General features: G+C 41.1%; 1 protein-coding gene across 1 annotated transcript in view; it reads left to right on the forward strand.

The window, feature by feature from the left end:
* Positions 1 to 215: 215 nt before the first annotated feature.
* Positions 216 to 11,595, forward strand: part of LOC118425458 (ubiquitin-conjugating enzyme E2 G1-like) — a 20,414-nt gene continuing 9,034 nt past the window's right edge. Inside the window, exons 1-2 of the mRNA XM_035834278.1 lie at positions 216 to 410; positions 754 to 856. Coding sequence (XP_035690171.1) covers positions 365 to 410; positions 754 to 856 — 149 coding nt within the window. The 5' untranslated portion in view covers positions 216 to 364. The remainder of the gene's footprint in view (positions 411 to 753; positions 857 to 11,595) is intronic.

Below are 11,595 nucleotides of genomic sequence, written 5' to 3' on the forward strand. Positions count from 1 at the left end.
AATACACAAAATGTTGTTTACAAATCATTGTATATTTTTTCTGTCAGATGTGTATCTTTTTTTTTTATCTCTATGTGTTTCTTTTGCCCGTTTGCATCTTTTCTTGGGTGTCCAGAAGATGTCACTCATAAAGTTCTGGAAGTGTGACTGGCCTTGAAGTTTTAAGGTCCATGTTCCCCACAAAGGTAGTGGACTGTTCCATTTGTAGTGCATGATGGGTAGGATTTGCCCAGTGTTCTTGAGTGCGCATGCGCAGGTAGTGGTGTAGGAGTCCGAGCAGCTGAGGTGTGGAGAGAGGAGAGTTTCTCTGTGTCTTTGCAGTTTTCTTTTGTATTTTGACGTCTCTACGCTATAGTTTCCGTCCATGTCAGAGGCACAGGCCGCTCTTCTGCTTAGGAAACAGCTGGGAGGTACTTATAACAGCGATGTTCTATCCGTTCTCGTGAAAAACTTTCGTAAAAGTGAGCTCGACGTTGTGTGTGTGTGTAAGCATATCCGGGTGGGAATTCCACCTCTCGTGTTGACGTCTGACCGAAATCAGGAAAAATTTCTGAGATTTCAGCGAAATTATCAACATTGATAGCTAGAATATGAATGTATACATTTATATGTGTAAATTTTGACCGACAATCGGCCGAGAGGGGAGACATAAGGATGGGAAAAGCGAGAGGAATGTTTTGAGAGACAATGCGTGGTGGTGTGGTGCACTTGCCGATGACAAATGTCTGTTTCCTGTCCCCTGCCCTCCCACAGACCTGAGCAAAAGTCCGGTCGAGGGGTTCTCCGCCGGGCTCATAGACGACTGCGATGTTTTCAAGTGGGAAGTCCTTATTATAGGGCCGGCAGACACGTTCTTGTGAGTGCAGATTTTATCTTAACTTGTGTGTGTGTGCGAATGTGGCAGGCTACTGCGCAATGTTTTTATTTGGAAGTGCCTGGGACGGATGGCCGGCTGCCCAGTTTACATACATTTGTGCCCATTTTCGGCACGTAACACACCAAAACACCATCTCAACACTACGGATGCCAAATTTACAACAGTTATGATACCACGACATGTAGATTTTAGAAATAACAATGGTACATGTTCCATAGGTGGTAAATACACCATTGTCACACATGAATACAGGTGACTCAGGTGTGCTGACAATTATCTAGGTGTGGTGCAAATGGTGGGTGGTTGGATTACCTGTTGTTTATATGGCTTTTGTCATAGCCATTAGAATTCCCATTGAGAAATGGTTCATCACAATGAAATAAAACTGTAAACTGTAGTCAGTTTCTTCTAGCTAATAATAATGTATATATAATCATATTGTATAGTAAGATTAGTAAGATGTATTATCTACACTTTATCTATATTGTGTACATTAAGTGTATTGTCACTATTACATGTACTTTCCTACAGCATCCTCAGGTATATGTGTACTAGTACTTTGAGAGAATATCTGATGTTGGTAATAAATTATGCTGTAGATTATGTAGAAAACAACTAAACAGTTTTCTTTTGCCTTTGATGATCTGCAAAAGTGAGATGCCAGAATTCATGAGGGAGTTTATTATGATCCAAAGTGTTTGCTTCCTTTTGTTGTGTATTCTGAAACAGCCAGGATCATTTATGGTTATTAATTCATATTTAACTTTGGATTTTTCCTTTTTTTATTGAGATATTTCCATGATATCATTGGCAGAAAAAAACATTATTGTTAACTGTAAATGTGGTCTTTGGTATTGAGTGCTTGAAATATGTCTAAAAAACACATTCTTTCATTTCAACCAGTATGGAGATCAAAAGCAAACTGGGGGTGAAACGTGGTTCTAAGGGACCGTACGATATTTATCGGGGGGGAGGGCTGGTGCATTGGAAGTCGGATCAAAAAATTTTTTGATGGCCCTCCCCCCCATCTCAAAAAATCTAACGTGACCCTCCCCCTCCACCTCAAAAAAATCAACATGGCCCTCCCCCCCGACAGGCATAATCAAACGGGTAGAAAAACAACCAATAAAATAATCTTAAATTTACTTAATATAGACGTCAGGGCACAAGGGCGCCAGTGTTCTTGCCAGTGTTCTCGCCAGGATTTTTTCACAGCGTCGGGGCAGGGTCCGGGGCGGGAAAATTTGGATTTTCAAACCCTCTAAAACAGAATTTCCTGCAATTTGAGAGGAAAATTATGCCCTTGAGATTGGATGCCGGTTGCCTTTTTTACTCCCGTTTTTCAGTAATCGACGTCCGCCCTCCCCCAAAAATATGTTATAACTATAAGCTCGGGGAATCAGCAGTCCGTGATCTGGCCCGGGTATTATTTGTCCAGTCATGTCTATATGAAAATTTTGGGTTTTTGATGCTTCCAAACAGGGCTCTAGCCAGTGAGTTCGTCAGCCCATGGAAAAATCCTGCAAATTTTTTTCCGACATTGAATAAAGATCAATAAAGAATGCCTACCTCGTGCGATCGATGTTGCGCCCTCCCGCATCAAATGCTAGTAGTTTTTCCAGAGGATAAAATAACGGCGCCATCACACCTTGTGTTTTTTTTCTATTTTGCCCGATGATTTTACTAAAATTTATCATTTATCGAATCGGTCGGGTTTTACAGGGCCGCGCCGTCATTTTCCACGAGCGTGCGTTTGTTTCGTGCGACCTCAGGTAACCCCGTTTTCGGCGTGAAATCTTTGGTTCACCGCTGGATTCCTTTTTACATAGAGACCAAGAACGTTATACATTATACGAAGGACGGTGATCTGCTGCGTCTTTGGCAGTGATCAGTGCCGGTCGGGTGTAGCCTTGAAGGAGTAGCCAGAAAAGACGTCCCAACGTGCTGGGCGCTGCGATCGACAGTCCGTCTGGGGAGGGGGGCGTGCCGCGCCATGTGCCACAGACGACAATGCCAGTGCACAGCCGACTCGATCGACACTTGACAACAATATTGCGGCCCCTTTTCTGCCGCAAATTTTGTCCTTTTGAAACAAAAGAAATGTTGAAAATAAAAATAAAGTGTATAGTTTTGGATTCTTCACATATTTACCGCGCACCGCTTTTGTAACTTAAATATTTGGGGAAACTCAGCCGAGCCGAGTGCGTCTTTCCAGAAAAAGTCCGGAGACGGAATGAGGTATGCCTGGCGGGAACGCTGGTCCAGGGCAGCGCCACTTTGGGGGACCTAGGGGGGCGAAGCCCCCCGGAAGCTCTTGCATTTTAGGCTATTCAGAAGGCTTATTTTATCAGATTTAGGGCCATGTCAAGATATCAAAACAAAAAATAGTATAAACAATTCTTTCAAAAAAATTAACATGGCCCTCCCCCCTATCTCAAAAAAAATTAACATGGCCCTCCCCCCACCTAAAAAAAAATTAACATGGCCCTTCCCCCCTAACGCACCAGCCCTCCCCCCCTGATAAATATCGTACAGTCCCTAACGTACCAGCAGATTTTGTGTCTCATTATAAGACTTACGTAATGTGCATTGTACTTTGTACATGAAAGGGTACAGGCACTGCATATAGATCATTGGGTACAGTCCTGTCCTCTGGGCACGTTATGAATTTCCCCTGGGAAAGAACCTTGATGCAAGTAATTATGATCAGTCTCATGACAGATGACTTCATTATCCAAGTCTGGTAACCTTGGTCTGTTCATGGCCAAACAAAGTATAATTGTGAATGAACACCTGTTCTGATGTTTCTCTGTTCTCTTTGTGTCATTTAAGTGAATTCTTACCCATTTAATGTCAGCATTATATTCTGTACTATGTAGCAAAGTAATTTGGCCATGTTCGCAATGTATGTTCGCAGTGGTTGCTGGTATGTTGCCAGAAATGCATTAACTAGTCAATACTGGTAACATACAGCTATGAATCATCCCTTCTACATGTAGTTAAAGTCAAGAGCCTTCTCAGCAGGCACTCAGAAGTAAACTTGTTATGACTGCTGAAAGCTCCTTATAGAACTACGTTTAGTACCACAGTGGCTGTTACCTGGTAATTGTATGTCGTAAATGTCCTGCTGTCCTTAGATGAACTTGACTGTAGACATGACAAGTGTGCTGTCATGTGCAGGAGACTGGGGATGTATTACATCTGCTCAAATGTCTGCCGTTAACTGCACAGGTGTTAGACAAGCTGGCTTTGTGTCAAGTGCACTTCAAATGGAATATTCAATTCTGACTTGTTTTTTTATCATCAGATTTCTTTACCCATAGAAACTAATCCTGATTGTAATAATGTAAGCAAACTTGTGGTATAGGGCACAAAAGCATTTCCAATTGTCACTACTAGGGATGGGTACAGGTATGGTTCAGGTCCTGATAAACCTCTGGACCTGAACCGTACCTGTACCCACCCCTAGTAGTGTCAATTGGAAATGCTGTTGTACCCTATACCACAAGTTTGCTGAACCTGGATCTATTTATCAGTGAAAACTCATGAAAGGGTGATACTCAAAACATCGGTCTATCTTCATGTAAACAACACCAACTGCCTCTTTTTTGGACCAAGTTTGACCACATGGCTTGGTAAAAATAACTACCAACTCTGCTCTACATTGCTCTTGTTTTTTTCTTGGACCTGGAAGCCCCCAAACTGGTTTAATTTGCTGGTACTCTGCTGGTATAATCTTTTCATTATCGAATTGTCCAATATGTGGTCTACTGATTTTTTAGGTCTGGTTTATCTGGACTGGTCCAACAAGAAAAAAAACACCATACCAGTACCCACCCATAGTCATTACTGTTTTTCAGTGTATGTATATATTAGATATATTGCCCACTACTTACTAGTAAGCATTGCTTGCCTATGGTGTGGGAAAGGCACCTGAATGTCAAGGGAAAGGACATTTTAAAATAGTCATGTTTTAAAACAAGAGCTTCTGAAAAAAGCTAGTCTTTCGCTTACTTATATTGTGTAGGTAAAATTGTTTGGCATAGTTTGGTCAAGCGTGGGTGCCAAGTCTGCAACGTTGGCAGCTCTGGCACAGTTTGGTCAAGTGCTAGGTTATATAACTGTTTAGTAAGGTAGTGGTTCTCACAGAGTATATTTTACTTGAACTGTATAATAACACAACTGCATGAATGATGTTAACTTTATTCGGATTGTTTCGCTGTTAAGAACGGCTCTGTTACAGTACAACAGGGTTTTATGAAAGTGCACTGTAGTAATCAAATTTATCAGTAGATGTGTCCTGAATTTCTGCAAGAACAAACAAAGTATTGTCACCATAAACAACTGAACATAAAATATTAACATGGCATATACAGTAATGGAAATATTTTTTTTAATGGCAAGATCATGTGAAAGGTAGATATTTTAAACTAAAACAGGTCCGTGGTATGTTTAATGGAACGTTTCGTTTCTTTTAGTAACGCAATTATGCTTTTACTTGACGGAGTCGTGACGTCACGCGTCAGACTCACTCCGTCGAGCTCGGTCAGAATCTTCCCTTTCGAAATTATAAATTAAATGTGGGTAATTCTATTTTCAACGCATCCGAGGGCTACTATTTTGCTGAAAGAAGTTTGTTACACGAAAATAGCCTGAAATTTCTTAGAGTAAGAAATTTCCGAATACGCCCCCCTCCCACACCATGTCAGATGCGGCGCACGCATCTTACACAATTCTAGATTTTGTAGCGGTGATTTTCCATAAAACAAAGTAAATGACATGTCAAACTGTTCTCTACAATGTCTGTTTTATTATAACCAAACAGCGAACATGTTAGTTTATAAATTGTATACAATCTTACGAAGAAATCCTCACCGTTCACATCCGTCTCTGCAAATTCCTGCTTATAAGCCATACAGAAACCAAGCAGCACATTCATGGTAGGCCGATACGTATGTCATAACGTTACATACCGTCGAATCTGCAGGGTAGAATATCTCGCTAGCACGATATGGCATGGACCGCAAACCAAGCAGCACATTCATGGTAGGCCGATACGTATGTCATAACGTTACATACCGTCGAATCTACAGGGTAGAATATCTCGCTAGCACGGTATGGCATGGTCGACCCGGACGGACGGACGGACGGACAGACGGACAGAAATCTAATATCGGTCTGATTGCCTTTCGCCGCGGAAGCGCGGCGAAAGACAAAAAACAAAACAAAACAAGAGACTCTGGGATAGTTTATTATTGCAACCCTTTCCACAGTATAAACTGCACTCTGTCTCAGTGCTTGTGGGACAACGAACCTATTGGCCTACCGACTGGACTGCACATGATACTTTTCACAAGTACCAGTACCGGTTATTACTATAATTGCTGAAGTATCTAGCAACTGTACAAAGATGAATTTTTTCTTGCCAGCATCCCCAGTCTCAATGGTACGTCCGGTGATGATAAGGGCCCTTGACCTCAGGGTTAGTAGAGCCCAAGTCTCTGTTATATGACCTCTATGTTCACCTTGGTGGGTTGGAAAGTACTTTCCAGGAGACTGCATGTCATATTTGAAGACTTCTTGGAAGGAAGAAGGTAGTACTAGTAGAAAAGGTAGACCATGAATGGACCACAAAGGAACAGAACCTGTTTCATGCAGATTCAAGGGCTGTGTCCAGGGATAATGTATGGGTATGAAATCTTTATAATGTCAATTACCACCTGGTGAACTTTTATTCAAAGATAAGGGTTGAGAGGTAGAAGATTTGGGTTTTGAAAGTAAAGGCTCTTTCAACGTTGATTTTGAGACTTAACCATCAAAGAGACCTGGACAGTAAAATCCATATTGTTTCCAGTGGTATAAATGGTAGCAGTAGTTAATATGAAAACATTGATCAATTTATTGCAAGTACTGTATGATTTTTTTCCAACTTTGTAGACCAGTAAGTTACTGTGCGTTTTGTACTGTCTGTAGCATATTATTTGTATGAAATAGCAGTAGGACCAGTGAGTATCATACACTCGTTAAATCTATTATTACCTGGGTAAAATATATTGTACAGATGTTCCCATCTTTGAAATAATAAGGCATTGTACATGTACATAATTCTAAACCTACAAAATTGCATGCATGTCATTCTTTTTATCATAGATGTCTTATCTAGGTATTTATTTGTGTATGGTGTTGAGTAATGGCTTGATCAGGGTTGCATTAAGATGTTATCTCTGTCTTCTCTATAAGCATAAAGCCATTAAGATGCCACATAGCAACAGACATTATGGGAGGGGTAGTCATCCTGACGGAGATAGGTACATTGTAATTTGTATGATTTATATATTCCTGAGACCAAGGAATGATTAATCATAATGCTGTATTTTATCATTGTGTTAATGTCGTAAAAATGTGGCCTTTCTAGTTTGTTAAATGTCTGCTTGAAAAGACATATTTATTGCCAAATTTGCTAATTGGAAGAAAGTTAATAGGATAGCTTATAAGTTATAAATGTAGTTATTTAAAAAAAAAATTCATATTGGTACATGTATTACACTGGTGTGATAATTTCTGGTTATATCAATTTGTATCTAAACCAACGTGGGTCCTCATGCAAATGCAGCTGGAAAGAAATACATCACAACAATACCGTAGAGACCTCAGAAGACCTCTACTTGCCAGGAAAAATATTAGCAAAGCCAAAGGGCCATACCCCAGTGTACATTATACACTGTGTACCTTTTATCCTAATGCTGTGTCTAAGATCAGCTAAGATAACAGACATCAGACTTCCCAGATGGCATATCAATCTGAAGTGATGGCTCAACACTGGCAATTAACATTGATACAAGCATGGCAACATCTGAAGCAGTGTGAACTATCAGTGAACACTGCTGGCAACAGCTTTGTGTCATTGTGTGGATCAATACAATATCATGTATATGAGTTTGTGGCAAGACACATAGGAACAGGCTAAACCATGATCACTCATGGTGCAGTGTACCACTGAAAATGCTGACATCATCAACCTAATCAATTGTTATACAGTATTGTCCATGTCTGCATGATACATGTAATGAAAAAAAGAATATTTGTAAACTTGGGAGCTGAAATCTCAAATTTAGAGGCCAATGCTGGTAGTACATAGTTACATATTTTGGTCTTTGGCAATTTAAAGTTTGGGGCTTTAATCCTCAGAGGCAGTTTAGGTTATGACATGATAAGCAGAAAGCTAATGTTATAAGAAATACTTCAAATGATTTTTTTTGCATTGAGTTTGTAAAAGGTTTGCCCAAAGGGAATGATTTGGAATCAAGATTCTATTCAGTTCTGTTTATTATCAGGCACTATGGCCCATATGGACGGACAGTTGACAGTTGACCTATTCATCAAATTTCATACTAAATCTGTAATTCCTTTTTATACCCTACTTCTATTTCATTGATGGTTTAGCCCATGTGTATGGAGTGTCCTTGATCATAATTACATGGGGACTTTTGGGGAGGGGGGAGGCAGTGTTTGTATAGGGCCAATGAAACACACCAGGTCTCAGATGCTTGCAAGGAATACATTAAAGCGTTTTCTTGGAAAATGCCTTAGTTGGTTTCTTGGAACAGTTCTCTGAAGCCCTGTTTTCTGTTTACAGCCTCAACTGTGACATTGATCAGTAAACTGGTGTAACAGATTGTTTTGAATCATTTTTGTGTGTGTTTAGGTTGGCAAAATTTGCTTTGTTTACCAGTGCATGTCCTTGGATAGTATTGGATGGAAGCCATTCTACACATACCATATTATTGTATCGTCACTATCAGATATGATAATTATTTGTTATTCATAGAGCAGAAGAAATGAGCAAGGAAGAAAAGTTCAAAACAAAAAAATAACATACTTATTGTGTATGATAATTGATAATCCAGAATGGTGATGAGGAGGGTTTTTAAGAATAGCACACTCCATTTTTGTCCCAGTTGGTTGTATATGGCATCCCAGCTGGCCCCCAGCTGATACAACATTATCTGCTTCATATATCATTTATCATATCCCTCAGGATGACCCACTGAAAGGGTATTGTCACATGAATGGGAAGATGTGAAGTGAAAAAAGGTTTTCTTTCTGGGGGGTTTTCAACTCAAACATGCTGACTATGTGAAATTTCCTGACAAAAAATATTGATAAATATTGATATTGACTTATTGGCAATTATTGGTGCTGAAAAAACACGCCCCACCAAAATTTTGTTTGTACATTGTATGTTTATTATGAGGTTGTCTAGTACAACTAGTTTGACTCCAGTTGATTTATTAGACTAAGAGTATCTAGTTGTACATGTACCAATCAGTATTTCTATTAAGCAGAGTTGTAGCAATCAGGTTTAACCCAGAGGACAGGGACTTCATTACTCAAGGGTCAGTGATCAGTAATGGTGGGTGCACAAGTGCGTATGAGAAGTTTTAGCCTCTACCTGGCCGCTTCACAGGTCGTTGGAAAAATAGTACAATTTTAACAATATATAGATAACATGCCAAACAAATTAGCTGGCTGAGGAGTATGGTTTGCGACCCAGCTTACTCGTTCTGTCTGTATTTGTCCAATTTCTACCATTTTTCCTGTGACCTGTGGAGCCTGGTAGAGACTAAGGCTTCCATACGGACGTCATACGGACTTGAATAAATATGCACACCTGTGGACCCACCTTCCAGAGCGTTGATATGGAATAATTTGACTGTCATGGCCACCAGTTAGCTTAGTGCATTTGGAGTTTGGTCATGTTTGTTGTGTATAGCTTGGTTTAGGGTATCTTTGGATCTTTTTCAGCATAGCGGGCCGATACGCTGTGGGCTGGAAAAATGACGCTGTAAAACGCCCGCTACGCTGCTTTTTCATCCAGCGTAGCGGCAAAAAAATGGGGAATAAAAGAAAAATATCGTAGTAAAAATACATAGGCACGCGCCAAGCACGCGCCTTCGCTGTTTCAGGAAGTTATCAACTCGAAGGGAGGTGTTTTACAGCACCGGCCCGCCGTACCGCTGGCTCGCAGCCCCTCCCTCCCCCTTGCGTTCCCGCGCGCGGAAATGTAAACACAGACGCGAGAGGGCCTTGCCCGCACGTGATTAGCGGGGTGGGATCTCTCCCCGGAACAGCCGATGTGCATAAGGGAGCGGCGTTGATAAACAGAGGCTGTTACTCGCGGCAGTTGCGTCTTTCTTTTTCAGTACGGAAAATAGAAGCAATTATTTCTGACACATTTCTAGAGCAAGAACGGGTCGCGTTCCAAAATTTCCTGTTCTAAATTTTGCGTGTGCCGCCCTGCGTTCGTGCCAAAAAATAAAAATAAAATGAGTAGCGCGTGTGCTGCGAGTGATCAGTGGGGTGGGGTCTCTCCCCGGAACAGCCAGTTCCCGGGGAATGTCCTTATTTGGGAAGCTCGGTTGACCAACATAGGCTGTTACTGATAGTTGCGTAATTTTTATTTCAGCGCGGGAAATAGAATCAATTCTTTCCGACATAATTCTGGAGCAAGAGTGGGTCGCTTTCCCAAAATTCCTGTTCTAAATTTGAAGCTCTGTATCGGCATTCGTAAGATACAAACCATCGTAAGTTTGTATGTAAAACCCGGGCGTTAGTTTCGCCGACAAGCCCCGTGTGGCCCCGCCCACAAACCGCCAGGGCAGTGTCGGCATCTTTCCGATTTGATCAAAGGGCCGCCGGCTATCAATCAAACGCGGCTGTTGTTTACGTTACAGTTTCAGTCATGTGCCGTGTGCAAGTTTACAGCGAACTTCATGCTACGTAATATTACATTCCTTGGACCTTCTTTCCCACAGCGGTGCTTCTACGAAATATTTATTAGACTGTAACACTGAGTCCCACATGTTTTAAAGAATGGAATCTGACGCGGAATAGCGGTTTTTATCGGGTATTTTCTTGAAACATGTCCGTGGGAATATCGTCTAAACTCTAACGGTGAGGCGGCGACGCAGGGAGACCGTCAACAACAGTCGTACGGTACGGCGGCTAACAGCGATACTAGCGCTATAAACAAGCGCTTCAACTTCGGATGGCAACCAGGACAATATTTTTAAGTACTGTTGAGCTGAGTAAAGTTTGTTGTTTATGAGTTTTTAGTTGTCTGTGAAGCTTTGACCCGAAATATTGTTACGTCAAAGTCAAACTGCTGAAGACAAGTTTAAGTGACTGCTGCGATTATCGTAGATATGGCCCTAAAAAAATGATAAAATAAGCCTTCTCAATAGCCTAAAATGCAAGAGCTTCCGGGGGGCTTCGCCCCCCTGGGTCCCCCCACCGGGGCTCTGCCCCTGGACCCCGCCGGGGGCCTTCGGCAGCCCCCGGACCCCTGCCCGACGCTGTGAAAAATTCCTGGTGAGAACACTGTGGATGTTACTAATATGAATTCATTTATTTTTTGAGGTGATGTAATGTCACAGTAGAAGGTGAAGCAAGGTGCAGTGTTCTGAATCCATAGTGGAAACAATTCTGTACAAATGCATATCTGCAGTAGAGAGGTCATTGCTAAAAAGTAAAATAGGGGGAATAAAACAACTGGGAACATGTGAAGATTTACATTATTTATATGGGAAGTATGTTGTTATTTCCATAGTATATCATTATGACATCATATGCATTGTGCAATCACAGCTTCTTTCTTAGCAAAATTATATCAATGCGGTGTTTGATGAAATATCTGCTTCTTTTACAATGATAATGAT

Source organism: Branchiostoma floridae, chromosome 11, assembly GCF_000003815.2.
Source record: "Branchiostoma floridae strain S238N-H82 chromosome 11, Bfl_VNyyK, whole genome shotgun sequence".
Lineage (NCBI taxonomy): Eukaryota > Metazoa > Chordata > Leptocardii > Amphioxiformes > Branchiostomatidae > Branchiostoma > Branchiostoma floridae.